Here is a 20,893-nt window from a genome sequence, read left to right on the forward strand (position 1 = left end):
ATCGCTGTGATTACTAGCTTTTCCGGGGTCCTGTGCACCCCTCATCCTGCGATACTTGCTAACTGTCCCGGACCGGCCCCCCGTGAATATAATAACCAACCATACACAGCGGTGCTTCTCCCCGGGTTCTCTGGGCCAAACCCAGAGCGTTCCCAGGTATGATAATAACATAGCGGAGTATCGAGTACCTAGCTGTCGGCCTTTGGCCTTAAAGTTGCAGAGCCGTGTTTGCTAACATAGTAAGGAACCTCGTGGTTGCCCCCTTGCCAGTTGAGGGATCTAAGCAGCCACCATGTTTGCCCATATAGTTGGGTAGGCCCAGGACTGCACTGGCCATCTGGCCCATCAGGCAAATGTACAGCAGCCGGAGGTATACCCGCAGCCGGAGGTATACCCGCAGCCGCACGCGTGTAAAAATGTAACATGCGAGGCTCTTGAAATATTAACCCTTTATTAGCCCATTGTTAAAACTCCTCGAATGTGTTACCCAAATGGCTCTAATACCGGTCGTCATGGAAACCTTGACTTGTCATTATTTAAAGATTACACTTTACTGAGTCACCTGCATTCAAGCAGGGATTTCAACCACAACATACTGGGAGCAAAAGCACCAATTGGGAGTCTTATATGTGATCACAGCGGGGAGAATAGGAAGAAGCCGGCTCCAGGGCGTGTGACCCCTGAGAATCTACCCCTTCATTCCATCACTGTATTAGCCTCTACCACTTCTCATGGGAGGCCATCGAACTTATCTACCACTCCCTTACATTATATCTAAGCCTCTGATTTTGGATTATACCCTTTCCTTCCCTGTGTCCCAAAGAGGGACTGGCAACATTAATACGGGACATTTGGGAGGTATGTACACAGACTGATACTTTTAGGCATCTTCAACCGTCTAACCCTTGTATTCCTTGTTCTTTTGGCACATTCAGGTCAGAGAATATAATTGACATTTATTTTGTGTAAAACAGATTTAGTAAATTAACTGAAATATTGGTGGGAATGACACGGGCACGCAGGGGTTAACACACAAAAAGTGTCTCAAAACGGGAAAAAGGGTCCAGAGGGAAAAAAAGTAAAACGCTCGTATGACTAAGTGACATTGCAGGTCGTCTGTCCGAACCCCCCTATAGGCTCCCCTTCTCCCGCTTTGCAGTTGGCTGCGGATCCTGGCGGTAGATTCGCCATTAACCGTCGGGCGCTCAGAAAAATATTTAGCGTTAGTAAAGTGGCCTGGTAGACGAGGGAAACCGGCTAAGGTAAGCTGCGGGTATTGACTGGAGGGTCGCTGGATTTTTGCCGGTGTTGGCCGAGGCGGAAGGGGTTTGTGTGGAAAGTGTGGCGGCTGAGGGTGTTAGGCACTGTGTTTACGCGGACAGGGCCGCAGCTTCTGGAGGTGGTTCCCATTGTTCCCCGTGGTTCCCGATCCCGGGGCCCCAAGCGCGGGGAGGGGGGGTCAGTTACAGCCACGGGATCCGTAACAGCCGAGCGTAAGGCCCGAGCCTGCAGTTTGTTCTAACCCCTTTCCTGCAAGCCTCTCCCAGCCGGGCCTCACCTTTTACGCGAGTGCCCTGGTCTCTGGGCCTAGCCTCCTGTCTCTTGCATTTCATCTCCCCTATGGGGTTTGTGGCTTCCCAGGACGGCTGAAACTCTGGCCCGCGATGAGAAGTAGCGGCTGCAGACAGGTGAGATAGAGAGCCACCGATGTTAAGCCTCATTACCCTGCCTGTCCCAGACATTAGCCTGCTGCTTCCAGACTGAGTGCTACTGAGAACAAGCATGGGCAGACTATTTATCTGAAGGGGCATGGCTGCTGCAGCACCTCTTGGTAAAGTTAGAAAGTTAGGATCACACTTGAGCTCCCAGGAGTATAAGTGGTTAATATCTGGCTAAATTACACTCAGCGTGTTGCTATGAGGTGATCCACAATACAGAAAGGATAAACTTCGGTCTCTGGTTTCGGGATTAGTTTTTGCGTATTCTTTAATTCCGCAGAATGCCATTTTGTAAATCTGTCTATTTAGCGCTTAAAATTACTTTGTATTAGATGTCTCGTTAAATGCAATTAATAAAGCCAAGGGGTAAATAGATTGTAAGCTCATGAGCACGACCCTCATGAAAGTTCTATACGGCTAGATGAGAAGCTGACAGGCAGGCTATATATATATATATATATATATATATATATATATATTATAACCTCATATCATATTGCAACTATATTGGCATTTGTAGTGTTTTGCGTGTTTATATTTGCTGTTCTTTATGTATAATTGATTTGCATAACATGAGAAAAAAAATCTGACATTGTTGCTAGGCGCTGTCAGGCAATAAGGCAGGCAACGAGCTACTACATCCATGGACAACCAATACCCTTTCAGACGAGAGGTCTGAAAGGGTATTGGTTGTCCATGGATGTAGTAGCTCGTTAGGAATATGTGTTTTCAGAGAACACTTGTTTCACGAAAAGGTAGCTATAACCGTGTTCTCGTGTGTATTTCTAATAAAGTTATACAAAAAAAAACCCCTCAAGGCAAAAAACATTCCGTTGCGAAAGTCCGTGTTCTTAAGACATGTATGTATGAGTCACGTCACTTTGTATGTATCGCATAGATATTTTTTGTAATTTTCTTATTTCATGTGTTTCAGATTTTTTATATTTGACATAAATTCTTTGTTTTTTTTCACGGTCTCAACGATTTTATTTTATATCTTTTCCTTTGCAGATGTAACATAATGGGTGTGGACTTTGATGTTAAGACATTTTGCCACAACCTGAGGGCCACCAAACCTCCTTACGAATGTCCGGTAGAGACCTGCCGCAAGATCTATAAAAGCTACAGCGGTATTGAGTATCACCTGTATCACTACGATCATGACAATCCGCCGTTTCAGCAGCAGACTCCGATTCGGAAGCCAAAAAAGAAAGGCCGCCAGCCTCGCTCGGCAAACAAGCAATCCCCGACTCCTTCTGAGCTTTCTCAGTCCCCCAGCCGCGAGGTGATGACTTACGCGCAGGCCCAGCGGCTCGTGGAGGTAGAGTTACACGGGCGAGTGCACCGTATAAGTATCTTTGACAACCTAGATGTTGTTTCAGAGGATGACGAGGTGCCAGAAGAGACACCCGAGAACGGAAGCAACAAGGAGAATAACGAGACTCCTACAGCCACCCCAAAATCTGGAAAACATAAGAACAAGGAGAAGCGGAAGGACTCCAACCACCAGCACCACCACAGTGCGTCCACTGGAACCACTCCAAAGCTGCCTGAAGTTGTCTACCGGGAGCTTGATCTGGACACGCCGGATGCACCTACCCGTCCTTCCTCCTATTATAGGTAAGGATAAGTTTTTTTATGTACCTTTCTGTCAGTTTTAAATTAAATTTATGCCTTAATGAGACCAGTAAACCAAATGTTGGAAGTTTCTCTGGTGCGTAAAGCTTTTCTTTTTTTACCCCCGATCTGTATATTTTTATCCCCAATCTGTATATTTTTATCAATCGTTTTCTCTTTCCTCACTTTTTAAGGTATATTGAGAAGTCTGCAGAAGAGCTGGATGAAGAAGTGGAGTACGACATGGACGAAGAGGACTACATCTGGCTGGACATCATGAACGAGCGCCGGAAGGCGGAAAACGTCAACTCCATCCCCCAGGAGATCTTCGAATACTTGATGGACAGGCTTGAGAAGGAGTCGTACTTTGAGAGCCATAACAAAGGCGACCCCAACGCGTTGATTGACGAGGACGCCGTGTGTTGTATTTGCAACGACGGGGAATGTCAGAACAGTAACGTTATATTATTCTGCGACATGTGTAACTTGGCCGTGCATCAGGAGTGCTATGGGGTTCCCTACATACCGGAAGGACAGTGGCTTTGTAGACGGTGTCTCCAGTCGCCTTCTCGGGCAGTGGATTGTGCGCTGTGCCCAAATAAAGGAGGGGCATTTAAACAGACAGATGACGGGCGTTGGGCGCATGTTGTTTGCGCGCTTTGGATCCCTGAGGTTTGCTTTGCTAACACTGTCTTCCTGGAGCCTATAGACAGCATTGAACACATCCCAGCAGCGAGGTGGAAGCTAACCTGCTATATCTGCAAACAGCGCGGCTCGGGTGCGTGCATCCAGTGCCACAAAGCAAACTGTTACACGGCGTTCCACGTCACCTGCGCGCAGCAGGCTGGCCTGTACATGAAGATGGAGCCGGTAAGAGAGACCGGGGCCAACGGCACGTCTTTCAGCGTCCGTAAGACTGCGTACTGCGATATCCACACGCCGCCCGGGTCGGTGTGCAAACTCCCGGCGCTCTCCCACAGCGAAGGGGAGGATGAGGATGATGAGGAGGAAGAAGACGGCAAAGGCTGGAGCTCTGAGAGAGTCAAAAAGGCCAAGGCCAAGTCACGGATAAAAATGAAAAAAGCTCGGAAGATCCTTGCGGAGAAGAGAGCGGCCGCCCCGGTTGTGTCTGTGCCTTGCATCCCCCCACACAGGTAAAGATTGAAAAAGATGGGTATATCAAAGAGCAGTCCAGACGTTTTAACGTTATATTCTGCAGCATGGATATCATCTGCAGATTCTCTCCATGCACACACTTTGGGGTTATGGATAAAAAGCAATTATGGTGCAAATTAAGAGGTTTTTATCAACATAGCAACCATTGGAATGGTCCAGCCAGTTGGCTGCTATGGTGATAAGATACCTCGTAGCAGAATAATTGTTTCATACATTGCCTTTAGTGTGTTTTTCAGCTGCTTTGATGGTTTATGGGCTGGTAGTCCTGGGAGGAACACTTCCCTGCGTTCCAGGTTTAAGGACAGACTCCAATAAGCTCTGCCATAGGATATTTAGATCGTGAGCCTTAGCATTTGACTTGCTGTTTAGGTGCCTTCCCGTCTACCCCTCTACATGCTTCTTTGTAGTAGAAGACATGAGTTCCTCGGCACTGAAGCAGTCGTTTGCGATCAATATTTATTTGTTTTTTTTGGGTTTGAAACAAGAGAGGCATTCACAAAACAAGTATGGGGAATGGAAATTAAATTGTCCATCAGCTCTAATACTGGAGAGTGTCTAAAACCTCTGTACGCAGCCTGCCGGTTTCCGTAGCAACTAGGTACCCAAAAGTGTGTTGGCCTGGCTCGTAATGAACAACAATTTGATGCACTGTGTTCTATAACCAACAGCCAGTGTGCAGCCTGGTACACCAATCACCATGGCAACAAGCAAAGACAGGGCCATTTTTTTCTCCCTTTTCAGTTTATCGATTTTTTTTGCATTGCTATGCATTGTTTAATAAACTATTCTTCTGTTAAGTCTTAAGTTACATACTTGCTTTTTTTGAAAATTGCCTACGAGCTTTCTCGTGATGGTCGAGGAGAAAGCGTTAGATTTAGAAGACGCGGCCGCCATGCAGTATTTGTACATTTAAAAGGGATCCATCACTGTCATCGAATGACACTTGTCCGCGTTTACCAAACCGACCCCATCTTTGCTTTAATTGCCGGCAGCTTTGCTGGCGTCCCTTTTGATTTATAATTAATCGGCGGATTTAGCAGCATGACAGTCTGGCCCTGTACTTTCCCCCCATCTGCATTAATTTATAATTTAGTAATATCTCGACAGTGTGCAAATATTTAATGTGATGTTGAAGACCAGATGTTGTGTAGGGTATATGGGACTCTCAGCCTTAACGCAATGATACCCAACAACAGCACTGTATCTGACCATATGTGAATTATTACTTAGTTTATTCGACGGGTCAGTAACTCAGTGCCTTTATCTCTAAGGCCGGGGAGAAAGCCGGTACCAATGACCTTCCACGATAATCGGGATATTCTGCCAATAGCATAAATACCCAAAAAAAGAAAGTTACTTACACAGTACGATAACTCAATATGTTTTACTATTCCATTTCAAAAGGTGTAGGTGGCAGTGCTGACCTTTTTTTTTTAGATGAAAGTTTTGCATTGTATAAAAATAACCAACACATCCACCTTTTCAGTATTTATTTTGAGGCGTAATACACGTTTCTCGCTTTATTTGTGAGACGATGTGGACGCGTACGCAATGTATGTCACTTTTTTGATTCCTCGCTCCTGACTTTCTTTCAGGCTCAGTAAGATCACCAACCGTCTGACCCTTCAGAGAAAGAGCCAGTTCATGCAACGCCTGCACAGCTACTGGACCCTAAAGAGACAGTCCCGCAACGGAGTCCCCTTATTACGCAGACTGCAGACGCACTTACAGTCCCAGAGAAACAGCGAGCAGGTCAGGAATATGCTCCTGGTTAAACATACTGCACCTCCAGTATGCTTATGTTTTATTTTTTAATTTTTTTGCATGTATGATCATTTATTTATCTTTTGGGGGGTCTTTCTCGTCGCTGTAAGTCGCATAATTGATAAGGTATTTATTATTGTTTCTCGTAAACCACCCCGAGCCTCTCTTTCCATCCTCTGTAGGAAATGAAGTGGCGGATACCTCTGCCCGATGACATACCGGTTAACCTTGGAGCCATCTGCAAATCGACCGATGAGTCCGGAGAGCAGGCTCACAAGGTGTGTAGAGGTCTGGTGGCCATTTGGATGGATCGGTAATTGGTTCTCTTGTGGCATAATAATCCGTGCTTCTGCTGTGAGCCGTTACCAGCCGTGGCAAGGGTTTGGTTACCGTCCGCAGGGTCGATGTATGAATCATGTAAAGTGAAGGTTACTGTGCTTACGCTGTCGGCGCCAGATGGTTGCTTAAAAAAAATAAAAAACATTTAAAAAAAAAACAACCTCTCTGTCTACAGAATGATCCCACGGATAAGAATTGGATATTGAAGGAACAGCTGAAATCATGGCAGAGACTACGACACGACTTGGAACGGGCGCGTCTGCTAGTGGAGCTAATACGGAAACGAGAGAAACTCAAGAGAGAAACGGTAGGACCCTCTCTGCGTAGACCTTTCTTCTTCTGCCCTCGTCAGCATCCTGAAGCCCTTCTCTCTCTCTCTCTCTCTGTTTCAGATTAAGGTCCAGCAGTTGGCTCTTGAGATGCAGCTAACTCCCTTTCTCATTCTCCTGAGAAAAACATTAGAACAGCTCCAGGAGAAAGACACCAGCAATATATTCTCCAAGCCGGTCCCTCTGTCCGAGGTAACAGAAATCTACGAAGTAAGAATACCCCCTAACCTAACTTTTTTTTTTTTTTTGTCTTCATCAATGCATATTGATTTACTGTTGTGACTGCTGTTTCTGTAAATGTTTCTGCTATTCACGCTTTCAGGTTTTGTGTAAAGCAAATTAGAAAGTTTATGGGTTTAAAAAACCCACCTTTATGAGAAGGTGAAGCAGCCATTTGCGTGATTATTTCTCCCCAACAAGCCGATTCTTTCTGGCACCTTTTAGAATTGAGAGACTGAGATCAGGAGCAAGGAAGTCATTCGCTGAATTTAGCTGTACCGACATAAATCAGTCCCTTTGTTTTAACTAAATGGCTATATAAAAACTAGACAAAAATAAATCACAAGCTGTGGCCCATCATTAAATAAAACAGCATTATACACGTTATTATTGATGTATTTAATGATGCTAAAAGCTGTGATAGGCTGGCTTTAAAAATATTTTTTGATTGGTTGTCGGCAAAAAAATATTTAGCCTTTTTAGAGAAAATGTATTGTACAACTAAGTAAAACTTTCACGCCCTTGCTGACTGCAGACGGGTTATGTTAAAGCATTGTGTCGGCGTAGATTTGCTTGCTGGTAATTGCTCCGTCCGGCAATGATTGCTCATTATACAGCGATCGTCTGTTACAATATTAAATGCTTGTGAGAAGTGGTGTCAGAGTCCTTTTTTTTGCTTGGGCCCCAGGCTGCACGGCCACACGTTCATTCTCCGCTAACCTCCCACCAAGTGGAGCTCCGTCCTGCAGCTCTCTAATTCTGCTGTCTATGCGATGTTCAGGGGTCCTTGGTTATTTTAGGTGTGGTTGCCGTGCCATGGTGACTAGATTGCCCAAGGTCTTGGCATGAAAGTTCTCTTTCTGTGACATGACTTTTCAAGCTGTGGGATATATGGATATATTGATAAATCACTATGGTGCACAACATTGAGTTTTGTGATCTCTGCTTCCGGTCTACTTGGAGCAGACAGTTTTATACATACGTTGTAAGGCAGAGTAATTTAATTTCTCATCATGACAGGTGGTTGGCACACCATGTTTTTCTATTACCCCCCCCTTTGCGTTCTTTTCACGTAGGTGCCCGACTATCTCGAACATATCAAGAAGCCGATGGACTTTCAGACAATGAAGCGTAACCTCGAGGCTCTCCGCTACCAAAACTTTGACCAGTTCGAGGAAGACTTCGGCTTAATAGTTGGCAACTGCATCAAGTACAACGCGAAGGACACCATCTTCTACCGGGCAGCGGCCCGTCTGCGGGAACAGGGGGCGGCCGTGCTCCGAGCGGCACGCCGGCAAGCCGAGAAGATCGGCATAGACTTTGAAACTGGAATGCACTTACCCCAAGTTACTACTGGGAACGAGAGCGGCCGCCATGGCAGAGAAAATGGTATATACATGTATTTGTGTTTTGTTGTGAAAAGGCATGGACCAAGTTCCTGATGAAACTGAACTGTGATTCTTGCTTTAAAAGCATAGATAGAATGGCCAAATACAATCATTTCCCATATGAGCCAACCTTGTCTATTGCAACAACGTTCTGTACCTGTAAGCTTGTTGTATATGGCTATATGGCTATTCGGCAGGGACGTGGGTAGTATGTTATGGGTGAGACTGATGTAAACCCTGAGCCTCCTCCAATGGAGCTCTAGAAATATGGTTAGTAGAAAAAAGAAATCCTATTATACTGGGATTTTACTGTTTTGTCTTATAATTTAGTATTATTACAAGCAATATTTAAGCTGTTCATTGATTCCTTTTTGTACCTTCGTCAGACATGGAATGGGCTCCTCTCTCCAACAAGCGAAAACAGCTCCCCTTAGAGGAACAGTTGAAGTTTCAGCTGGCGCGTCTGGACGAGGTCAATTCGAGCAAGCAGAGCATCGGCAAGGCCCGCCGCGCCAAGATGATCCGCAAAGAGATCACCTCCATCCGCCGCAAGATGGCCTATCAGATGGAATCCCGAAGGGACGGCGGCATGGACCGGCACGGCTCGTCCAGCCGGGGAGCCCTGCCCATGCGCGGCCCTTCAGAGAAGGATGGGCAGACAGACAGTGCTGCGGAAGAGAGCAGCAGCCAGGAGACGGGGAAAGGTACTGACCTGTGTTAGTTCAGACTGTTTTCTGATCTCGGGTTGTGACGCCGCTCTGTTTCGCTACCTGTTTACATGTGTGTGCGTGTGGTGGATTTTGTATGGCACTTTGTTTTCCTCTCTTTCCTTCTAAATTTTGCATTTTGTGCACTCCCTTTTTGAGAAGGGAAATCATTTGTGTTTTTTGCTGTTAAAAGATTTTATTTTTATCTGAAACAATAATGTCTCTGTGTTACTACATACGACGGGATGCATTTTTCTGCTCTATGTAACGTCTGTCTTCCTTCATAATGTCACTCGACAAATTCTATATAGCATTGCTGTACTTTAAACCCAAGGTAAGGAGTTTTTTGGTTACTGATGATTAAAGACATTTACCCTTTATTATTCGATTGTAGGGGTTTCCTTACCCCTTGGAGCCTTTAGCTCTGCGATGTGTCTTTAACATGACAGGGTACCCATTGGGTCAAACTTACATGGCACGTTTTTTTTTTTTTTTGCCTTTGCACTAATTTTGTATCTACTAGCGTCTGCACCTCTTAGCAATACTCCACGTATCAAAAGTAATCATCTAAAGTACAACACCTTGATCATGTGTCAGACGTACAGCGTTTTTAGAAGCTGGTCAGATGTAGTCCACCAAAGATCCTCCAGTCACAGGGATCATGGGAGTTGTAGTTCAGCAGCAGCCACGGCTGTGTAGTCCACCCAAGATCCTCCAGTCGCAGGGATCATGGGAGTTGTAGTTCAGCAGCAGCCACGGCTGTGTAGTCCACCCAAGATCCTCCAGTCGCAGGCATCATGGGAGTTGTAGTTCAGCAGCAGCCACGGCTGAGCTTGGGTTTTACCGTGTGACCCTGAAGGGTAGGCTAGGGTGCATCACAACTGAATAAGAACATTTTGCACTAAAACATCTTCTAGATACACCTTGTGTTGCTTAATGCAATAGTGTGTACTTTTAGTGGAAACAACCTCCGAGTATAAGTAACAGCTGTGGTATTAGGCTGCAAATGGCACCAAAATATTAGTAACGAGGTTGCTTCCTGGGTGGAAAGTCGCGGTGTTTTGAATCAAATATTTATGCAGAATTTAAGTCTCTAACCACGTTGCTAAACCATTCGGTTAAATAACTTCTTTTTGATCAGCCTCCAGTAATAAGAGGTAAACCTATAGGCACAGAAGTGTAAGAAAGAACAAATGGAGTGTACTCCATCGCTCGATAACGTACAATCCTATTAAAGCATTAGCAAAACACAACCATTACATTTTATCATGTTTGACTACTGTTTATGAAAAGCCATCACGGTTTTATGATCCATCGAACGTAAGAAAGATACAAGGGCTAATCATTGGTGTGTCCTTCCGCTGTTGTAATCTTCACGCTTTTGTCTTTTCGTCCGCAACTTTGGACGCCGTCACTACATCGAGTTTTTATTTTTTTATTTTATTATTTTTTTATTTTTATTTTTTTTTATAACTGTAATCAAGCACTGTACATTATGAAAATTCTTACTGGGTTAATGTATTAATTTTTTTCTATCAATAAAGTGTGTTTATTTAAACCTTGCAAATTGCCCCTTTCATGTTTTTGGTACGCAGGGAGATCCGTCTTCTTTCTTTCAGAGCTCCGCACAAGGACAGCTTTGTGTCGTGTATCTGCTGAAAACACTTATCAGAACTTCCTCGCCAGCCGTGAGGGCTGTATTTAAAAAAATACAAAAAAAATAAAATAAACCTGTTTTGTCAGAAGGAAATAAATACATCCATTTTCTTCCTTTTCCTCTTGTCCCGTCTTCCTTCATTACTTTCTCCTTTGAATTCTGGAACACTATTCGCTTCTCCCTTTGTGTCTTACCATTCTGTGCTATCTCTACTTGTGTCTCTTTCTCCTCTCAGGACTTGGCTCAAATACTTCCTCTACTCCTGCTCACGAAGTTGGTAGAAGGACGTCTGTCCTTTTCTCCAAGAAGAACCCAAAAACCGCCGGACCTCCAAAGCGACCGGGGAGACCACCCAAGAACAGAGACAACCAGCTGGCTTCGGGTCAGATCAGCAGCCCGATTGGGCCACCTCAGCTCTCGATAATGGGGGGGTCACAGAGACAACGGAAAAGGGGAAGAAGTCCCCGTCCGACATCCAGCTCGGACAGTGACAGCGACAGCGACAAGTCGGCGGATGAACCGTCTCTGGGTAAGTGGTGAGGAACCAACAGGCTTCCTAACCGTGGAGCAGCGTTTGGTCCTTTTTGAAAGTTAATGATTTTGTTTTAAATTCTCTGACCTGCTTTAAGAAGAACTCGGGCAGATCTCTGATGTAAGGCGAGACATCTGAAGCAATAACGTAACAGCTTAGTGCGTCCTCACCTGGTGGGGAGGGTTAAATCTCTGTATCTGCTGTAGCTTCGGCCCCCCAAAGAGTTTACACCGTGACGCTTGAGTTGTCCAGGCGTTCCTGGAATAGCTCTGGTTAAGTTGACAGGGCCCGGCGCCTGCAGGGATTCCAGCATCTTGGTTTTGATATTCTTCCAGTCTTGAATATATAAAACCTAAATTTTGCATTGTGCAGTTTACCAAAATTCTCATATTTTAAAAGAAAATGCAATCACAGTCTTGTTGGGGGCTTGGTTTTCACCTCTCTCCTTTCTTTCAAAGACTTGCCAACCAACGGGTTCAGCGGCAGTAACCAGCAGGTGAAAAAGAGTTTCTTGGTTTATCGTAATGACTGCAACCTTCCCCGGAGCAGCTCTGACTCGGAATCCAGCAGCAGCAGCAGCAGTAGCGCAGCATCCGACAGAACCAGGTATTTCCCCCAAGAAGTCATGTGTCCCCCCCAAGACCTTTTCTCCCAATTCTTTAATCTTGTCATGCACCAACTTATCCTTCCTTATCCTTATCATTAGCTCTCATGGCTGGTTCCGTTCTCGGCTTTTCACCCAAGAGTGACCGTAACGCGCGTTCCTGAATCTTTCTCTATACCCAGCGTCGGTTTATGTCCATTATAAATATTACTGATACCTTTCCTCCGCTCTTCTGTTTTCATCAGCACAACGCCCTCTAAACAGGGTCGGGGAAAGCCCTCTTTCTCCAGAGAGAACTTTCCTGATTATAGCAGTGAGGACACGTCTGGAACCGAAAACGAATCCTACTCCATGGGTAGCCGAGGTGGACACGGCTGTAAGTCAATGCCTTATTACCCTAGCTACAAATCGGCCCTGCGCGGTGGTGTAAAATCTAGACAAAAAGCCATTTTCCGTATTGTTCAGAACTTACACTGGAGTTGTTTAAAAACATAACTTCCTTTTCTATATAAACCGTTATTCTCTCTACAAAAATGTACTTTGCTACTGAAATACCCCATGGCTGTATATTTCCATTTATTGAATTTTACAGAGTTGAGAAACCCCTTGGCCCACCCAGTCTGTTCTTTTTCTTATTGTACCTGATGTAAAATACAACTGTGATCATATATATTTTATATTTATATATATATCGGGCAACAGAATGGTCCACGAGGCGCAACCTCTGGTATCTTAGACTGCTGTGTAACCCACAGCGCAATATTCTAGCTCTTTCGCCGTCTTGCATTAATTTCCTGAAATTAATTTTTCTTTGAAGTTTTTGAAAACTTTTAAAAATATCTTATAAAAAATGCCATGTTCACTCTTACTTTAGTGTCATGCGTGCTTTTTTTTTATAGTTCCCTCTTACGATGTTTGTATTGCATCAAATACACTTAATTATTGCATCAAATACAGTTAATATAAATAGAATAATTTGACGGTATTCCTTTTAAACTAATAAAGGGTTATGCTTCTGCGACCAATCAGATTCTATATACACTTTTAACCCCCCCCAAAGAAAAATAGGTCTGACGTATGAAGTTTAAAACCCCAAAACATGCCTGTGACATGACCTTTTTCTGTTTAATAGTGGTACGCAAAGGAATGGAGGGACGAGGGGCTGGGTGGCTGTCCGAAGATGAAGACTCCCCTCTAGAAGCCTTAGACTTGGTGTGGGCCAAGTGTCGGGGATACCCTTCCTATCCAGCTCTGGTAGACGTCCTACCCTATTATATTCCTTACTTGTGTTATCTAATGGAAATAAATATGTGCTGCCCCTTAAATTATTGCCCGTAACTCATCCATAATCTTGCTGTTTTGGTAAACTAATCTGCGTTGGATATTGAGCTCGGATTTTCTTTTCCCCTCCTGTATAAGATTATCGACCCGAAGATGCCACGAGAAGGCGTGTTTCACCACGGCGTCCCAATCCCTGTTCCACCCATAGATGTCCTCAAGTTGGGAGAGCAGATGACTCAAGAAGCACAAGAACACCTCTACCTCGTCCTGTTTTTTGACAATAAGCGCACTTGGTAAGTATATACTCGATGAGTAGACCGGACGAGGTTTTAAAGCGTGCCTTTAAACTTACGCGCCGTGTGTCCATCGTCCCTCCTCTGCAGGCAATGGCTGCCCAGAACAAAGTTAGTTCCGCTCGGTGTGAATCGGGAGCTGGACAAGGAAAAGATGTTGGAAGGGCGAAAATCGAATATCCGTAAATCCGTTCAGATTGCCTACGGCCGCGCCATGCAGCACCGCAACAAAGTCCAAGGCGAACAGAGCAGCGATTCCAGCGAAAGCGATTAACCGCGTCCTGCCCAGAGAAGCTCTGTTCAATCCCGAGGCTGCGTACGCCGACGCTGCAAGGCTAGGCAGCTCCATGGCCATCCAGGAACCAAAGTCACGAGCCTTTATAACAAGAAGCCGGCGCGAAGGGCAAAACGTGGCGTTTTACAGCAGCGGTAACGTCTCGCGTGCCTCCGCGCAGGGACAGAGAAGATCTGGTGGAAATCTGTGGAGTGGTTGCTGGTTGACCACTGGTTGCATCTGTGTGTAAGTCCTGCGTGCCGTGCCACGGGCACTTTCTGAACTCCAACGGCAAATTCATGGCATGCAATTGTGGATTATTGTATAGACTCAACTTTTCTAAATAGTGTGTTTTGTTGTACAATCATAGATTTCTTAAATCTGGTCATCGCCTAATGAAGGAATGGATGAGACCCGATTACCTCCGCTCTTTGTAATTTCTTTTTTTTTTTTTTTTTTTTAAATGTTTTTACAATTATTCTCATTATGAACCCCAACGTACAGAGTTTCTAACATGCTAGCACATCCAGTAATAATGCAGGACAGGCCAAAGAGGTCTTGTAACTTATAGAGAGATATAGGAGAAAAGTAGATTATTTATTAACGTCCCCTATGTAATCTAAAACGCTACAGAGGCCTTTCAGAGTATCCTGACAAATGTGTTTAAAAAGCCCATTTAAAAAAAAAAAAGGAAGATGAATAACTTTATGGCAAGACGGTTTATTTTTGTAAGGAAAATTAAATAGATGGATTTGTCCGTTAAGGCAGCAGAAAGCGTGGAGCCGGTCACTGCGCTCATTCCTGGTATCGATGAGAGACATTCATTCACCAGTTCATTGAGCAGCTTGACGCCATTCGCTTACCTATGCGGCATTCATAACAGTTTCGTTCGGCTGGGTTCCTGCGACCAGCTTCTGTCCTTATGGACCACAAACTAGCCTATACATGATTATTAAAAAATGTATGTTTTATTTTATTTTTTTGGAGATACAGGGTTATTTGATGAAAATATTACCACTGCTAGATCATGACCCCAAGAGGCACATCTTTAGCCCTTATCAAATGTTTCAGGCTCGAGTAGCCGTGTTGTGATCAATGGACTGGTTGGGAATGATGGAGATTATTTTTAAAGTTATTATTTTAATCAGTGGAACGTCCCTGCTTCCGTTCCGTTAATTGGTTGCTATGGTTATAACACCACCTCTCAAATGTTGTACCTGATTTGCTTTTTAATAATAGCCGCCCCCTCCCCAGATCTACGCTTCCATGTGTTATCCGGACAGGTCGGGAGCCCCGACGAACGCTTTAAATTGTCTTCCGTTTTCGAGAAACTCTCGCCAGGCCTCCACGCTGACGCTCGCACTAGAATTCATCAAAAAACGGTTCCGGAGCTATTTCACGTATAAAAAGACCATTTAATTAAACGGTCCCAAAAAAAATCAATAAAAAATAGTTAAATCTCTGAAGCCGTTAAAATATTTGTATGGAAAAGTATGATAATGGCTACTTTAGCTGGTTAAAAAAAAAAAATCAAATATCAATAATATGAGACCAATTCTTCTCACTAACGGTTCAGTTAGTTATTATTATGGCTTTTTATGGAGGATGGGATTAGTTAACAGAAAAATATATAATAAGCATTTCCTGCCCCTATAATTTATCAATTAATCAAGTTAAGAAGCTTTGGTTTCCTCTTTTGATTGTCGGAAAGGTGATTTACCGATTGCTTGCCATTGTGGTTACCCCTCTGGTAAGCAAAAGGTTAATATACGCCTTTCGGTATTCGGACCGGGTTTGGATTTTCGTTCCCGAATGGATCCGTTCTGTTGTTGGTCAAAATTCCACAAGTATCATCCCAGTTATCCCAGTGCTTACCAGTGGAAGGAGATCTCCCATTATGGTTTATTTTAACGAATACTGGCTGGGCGGGCGACAAGCGGATACATAGTTACCCGGATAAAAGCAAGATGATGATTGGATAGGACTTGAGTGACATCGGGGGTCCTACAGGCCATAGACCCAAGCAGCACGGCCCCCAGGTGCTATTCCCAATTGCCGAGAGCACAGTCTTAAGAGGCCTTTCTCAGATCCCAAGCAATATTTAACTCCTTCGCTGCCGGGGAGGGGTATCTGCAAAGCAATAGGTTACAATCCTCCCCGCAGATCCATTTCTCAAATCATGTTTGCTGCTCTAAACATGCGCGTGTAGTTCCTCCCCAGCTATAGCATGTAGTTGTAAATAGTGTATATCAGAGGAGAATTTAAATTATTCTCGTTTGTAAACATACAGGAATAGGGTCTTTTTTTTTTTCTTTTGAGTACTAAAGCATAATTACATAACGTGCCCCTTTTACAATAAACCCCCAGCAGTGCTATTTTATTTTTTTTTGTAACGAGATAATTGTTTGATAATAATATTACATTTAGACGGCATTCATTCACACAATCCGGTAGATATTTTCTTTTTAAATGTTTTTTCATTTGCTGTATTTGTAATCATTATTTTGGGGCCTTTTTGTGTATTTCTGTTTTGTATTTATTTCAGAAGGAAAAAATATATTGTTCTTAGAAAATAAACTGTCTATTTGGGATCTCTTTTGTTGTGATTTTTAATTCCGATCAACATTATCTGCTTGTTTAAAATGGAACGTTATCTAAACAAATATATATAGCTGTTCTAATCAAATATTAAAAAATAAAAATATATCGGACCAAATGTACACCGATCACTTAAACTTTGATCAGCGAACACAACGTGCCATTGGAACACAGGAGTCATGGGAGTGATAAAGGGCCATTGGAACACAGGAGTCATGGGAGTGATAAAGGGCCATTGGAACACAGGAGTGATGGGAGTGATAAAGGGCCATTGGAACACAGGAGTGATGGGAGTGATAAAGGGCCATTGGAACACAGGAGTCATGGGAGTGATAAAGGGCCATTGGAACACAGGAGTGATGGGAGTGATAAAGGGCCATTGGAACACAGGAGTCATGGGAGTGATAAAGGGCCATTGGAACACAGGAGTGATGGGAGTGATAAAGGGCCATTGGAACACAGGAGTCATGGGAGTGATAAAGGGCCATTGGAACCCAGGAGTGATGGGAGTGATAAAGGGCCATTGGAACACAGGAGTGATGGGAGTGATAAAGGGCCATTGGAACACAGGAGTGATGGGAGTGATAAAGGGCCATTGGAACACAGGAGTGATGGGAGTGATAAAGGGCCATTGGAACACAGGAGTGATGGGAGTGATAAAGGGCCATTGGAACACAGGAGTGATGGGACTGGGAGTGATAAAGGGCCTCTGTGCGCCTATGAAGATATTCCCCTAAAATTCTGCAGTTTCCAGCTACAATAGTCATTTACAACATTAACCCCGTCTGCGCTGGATTTCTGATCCATTTCACGTTATTTTAATGCAAAAAAATTGAGACCCCAAACTTTCACGGTAATCTCACCAAATGAGAATTAATTAAACGAGAGTGAACACTCGAGTTACTTTACTAACCAATTGAATGTCTACACTTTGCTCAGTATAGGTAGCAATATATCTGTTCTTACTGGTATATCGTTCATTATACCGTTTGCAAACAATATATGATGATTGTAAGCTTGCGCGCCATATCCTCTTTACCTAACGTATCGGCTCGTGTTAGTCGGTCAGTTCTAGTTCTGTTGGACCCTTTGAATGTAGGGACTGTAAGAAGCGCTGCAGGAATTGTTGGTGCTATAGAAATAAAAGAGTTTTTGGTAATTGCACATATACAGCAGCACTATGTCATGCTTCATAATAAATATAAGTTAAGGCCTTCAAGGAGTCCATATTTATAGAATATCTGTGATTTGTGGGAATTTCACAATCTCTCCTTCCTCTGAAACTAAGCGCTAAGAACTCATGGACTGCAGAGCGCTTGCGCATTTACGGCTCCGCAGCAGCGCATGCGCAGAAGACACAACGCGCTCTTATAAGCACCAGGGTTAATGCGTTCGGTCGGAGGCTGTGAGTTTATATCGCCGATACCCCGAACCACAACCGTAAGCGATAAAACGTTACTATATAGGAAACTGCTACCTACTGCGCATGCCCAGCAAACAAAAACATAGCAACCTACCAGATATGCGCAGCTACTCAGCCAACAGTTCGTCTGGGATCCTTAAGTATTTCCCGGGATATTTCTCTGTTTCCGACTGAGGACTTAAAAATAATAATCGATAAAACAAAGCCCAAAGCACTCGGTAATACATGGGAGAGCCGCGCCCAAAGCCTGCTGGGAGTTGTAGTTTTTAATTTGCGCAGTTGTCAGAGGATCTGGCGCGGGTAGAACTACATCTCCCAGAATCCCCTGCGGTCATGAAGCGCGTTGCCTTGAAAGCCGTGCTATTCCTGAGTTTGCCACTAGAGGCCGATAACGAATGCAGAATATTCTCATCTAAAACACCCGGTGATGTAATATTTCTTAAGTAATGACGCATTAGATGCAGGTGTGGAATGCTGGGCTTTGTGGCCTATGCTGTGTGTTTCTCTGTCACTTAGACTGATAACCTTTTACTAAGGTGATAAAGTTTTTTTTTTTTTTAAAAAAAGAGGTTCCTAACACCAGACAATACACGACTATTAGAAGATTATTATTAGCATTTATTGTTTTATATAGCGCCGTCATATTCTGTAGCGCTGTACAACGAGTAGACAGGACATAACAAGTAGAATATAACATAACACCGATGACAACAGCGTAACACCCTGGGGTAAATCATTCAGTTGTGGTTATTTGACCAAAATGTAACAAAAATGTTGAGTTAATTGGAGTTATTGGTTATAGAATTCTGGAAGCAAATATTTTATACAATAAATCATGTTTTTTTTTTCTTTTTTGTTTTTTTTTAATCAACATGCTCAGAATCCATACACAAGATGCATCACCGCACATCGCTGGCCATATGCCCAGCTCTGTGGCGCTCCATACCATGCCAACGGTCTGAACTTCGTCTGGACTTCGCTCTCTTGGGCGGCCAATCTTTTCGGTTGGTAGAATTTTGTTACCCAATTTTCTAAACCTACCCAAATAGTATATATAATCTTTTATTCTATATACAGGAAGCAGCGCGTTGTGACGACATCTGACTTTATTGTGGGAATGACATCACTTCCTGTTAATAGAATACTTTGCTTTGATGTCACGTTGGGTTTGTTGGGGGACTCGGCCAAATGTGTTTTGTTAATTAAGATACCGTTACATTATCAGGTGGAAGGAGTGGAGTCCTGGGTATTGGACAGGAGTGTTACATGGCCGCGTGTGGACCCTCACCCAAACCGATGAACACATTTGGTACACGGTGTATGACCACGAAAATTCTAGCATGGGTGATGTCACCAAAAAGGCAAAAAGAGACTCAAAAAGCAGAGGGAAGAGAAAAGAGCCATATAGACCTCCCAAAACGATCAAACCGGAACACATTAAACAAGAGGATGGACCAGCAGAAGCCTTTCAGACAAGTATCCATGACAGAGATTGTAAGAAGGACGAAGAGGTTCTGCGGGATTACTTCCAGCTCGGGGTCAGTCTGAAGGATCTCTATCAACGCTGGGGGAAATCTGACCCCAACTTCCAGAAGGTGGCCCAGAATTTCCCTGGTTAGTGTTTCTCAAATGGTTTGTATTTGGTTCATGGAGCATATTTCAGACCCCAGAATGTGTTCAACAAGTTAAGCTTATGGATCTGGAGCTTAGTTTGGGGTAAAATCGGGTTACCAATGGAGTTTCGCCAAGGTTAACAGCCCTGGAAGCTGCCACTAAAGTTTGCTTGGAACTTGGAGGATTCCGAAGATGTTCTGGACCAAGGCAACCTTCTCTAAATTGGGATCCAGAAAGGCGATAAAGGAAGACGTATCAGACCTTAGTGAACAACCTTATCCAGTATTTGCTTATTACTTGAACCACACAGTTTATTAGATTTAGAGGTTCATGCAGGAGAGCAGAAGGTCTTCTCCAGACGTCTCCATCACTCATATCCGTCTGTTTTTGACCCTCTAGGTATACGGATTTTGCGACAAAACCCCACAGAGTGCCTCTTCTCTTTCATCTGCACGTCCAACAACCATATCTCTCGTATCACGGGCATGATTGACCGAGTCTGCGGCTCGTTGGGAAGACATTTGTGCCGGCTGGATTCCGTGGCGTACTGTGATTTCCCCACCTTGCAGGCGTTGGCAGGTAGCTACGAACACGTACCTTGAGAAGAAGTCATCCTATCATCCGTTACGTGTTCGGTAATGGGAATCCACTAATGGTGGGCTAGAAGGGCTAAGACAAACTGCATAACGTTCTTCCGCGTTTATATTCCGTGTTACACGCAAAAGTGATCCGTCCATAGGGGAATCTGTGACCGTTTCTTGTGTTCATTAGCGGACGACACAGAGGCCAAATTAAGAGAGCTGGGCTTTGGATACAGAGCAAAGTTCGTCAGCGAGAGCGCTCGGACCATCCTGTATAAACACGGCCCCGATTGGTTGGAGAGTTTGCGTCCCGCGCCCTATGAAGAGGCAAAATCAGCTCTATGTGCCCTACCCGGGGTAGGAGCCAAAGTGAGTGCATTTAAAGAAATTAATTAATACTTAAAGGTGTCTAATAATCCCGTCCAGAGCTCAATGTAGACCGAGGTGCACCATCACCGCTCAGTGTTCAAGCCTAGGCTAAGTAAGTATGCTTACTATGTGAGATTTTGCCTTTATAAGTGTAGCAAAGAGTCATGTGACGCAAGGAAATAAACTGATAGGTTGAAGGATTTTGTTGCCACAGGAGCAGAAAAGGCTTCCTGAAAACCAGGTAAGTTGGAAGGCTATGCAGGTCACTTTGCTTCTATAGAGTGGGGTTAGGAAAAGCGTATGGAGACGTATAATATATACAATAGTTATTAGGAAAGGAGGTTGTTGTCCCTAAGAGCTTACACTCTAAGGGCTACTGGTTATTATTAGTGTTAAAATTCATGGCATGG

The 20,893-nt window shown here is 44.0% G+C and overlaps 2 protein-coding genes across 4 annotated transcripts in view; both read left to right on the forward strand.

The window, feature by feature from the left end:
* The first annotated feature begins 1,385 nt into the window (after positions 1-1,385).
* BRPF1 (bromodomain and PHD finger containing 1) lies at positions 1,386-14,023 on the forward strand. Of its 3 annotated transcripts, none has more exons than XM_053470090.1 (15): positions 1,386-1,688; positions 2,730-3,338; positions 3,530-4,489; positions 6,107-6,263; positions 6,458-6,553; positions 6,790-6,921; positions 7,007-7,153; positions 8,239-8,551; positions 8,937-9,254; positions 11,150-11,443; positions 11,905-12,052; positions 12,296-12,426; positions 13,183-13,304; positions 13,470-13,624; positions 13,715-14,023. In XM_053470090.1, the coding sequence occupies exons 2-15, from the start codon at positions 2,740-2,742 to the stop codon at positions 13,896-13,898; spliced, it is 3,756 nt and encodes a 1,251-aa protein (XP_053326065.1). In that variant the 5' UTR covers positions 1,386-1,688; positions 2,730-2,739; the 3' UTR covers positions 13,899-14,023. The 3 variants fall into 3 exon arrangements, with proteins under 3 accessions (XP_053326065.1, XP_053326066.1, XP_053326067.1); XM_053470091.1 differs by having other exon boundaries at positions 7,007-7,135; XM_053470092.1 differs by lacking the exon at positions 13,183-13,304 and having other exon boundaries at positions 13,715-13,855.
* Positions 14,024-17,824: 3,801 nt separating this feature from the next.
* OGG1 (8-oxoguanine DNA glycosylase) overlaps positions 17,825-20,893 on the forward strand; it is a 4,059-nt gene continuing 990 nt past the window's right edge. Inside the window, exons 1-5 of the mRNA XM_053470099.1 lie at positions 17,825-17,936; positions 18,800-18,923; positions 19,145-19,533; positions 19,933-20,112; positions 20,305-20,483. Coding sequence (XP_053326074.1) covers positions 18,814-18,923; positions 19,145-19,533; positions 19,933-20,112; positions 20,305-20,483 — 858 coding nt within the window. The 5' untranslated portion in view covers positions 17,825-17,936; positions 18,800-18,813. The remainder of the gene's footprint in view (positions 17,937-18,799; positions 18,924-19,144; positions 19,534-19,932; positions 20,113-20,304; positions 20,484-20,893) is intronic.

Source organism: Spea bombifrons, chromosome 6, assembly GCF_027358695.1.
Source record: "Spea bombifrons isolate aSpeBom1 chromosome 6, aSpeBom1.2.pri, whole genome shotgun sequence".
Taxonomy (NCBI): Eukaryota; Metazoa; Chordata; class Amphibia; order Anura; family Pelobatidae; genus Spea; species Spea bombifrons.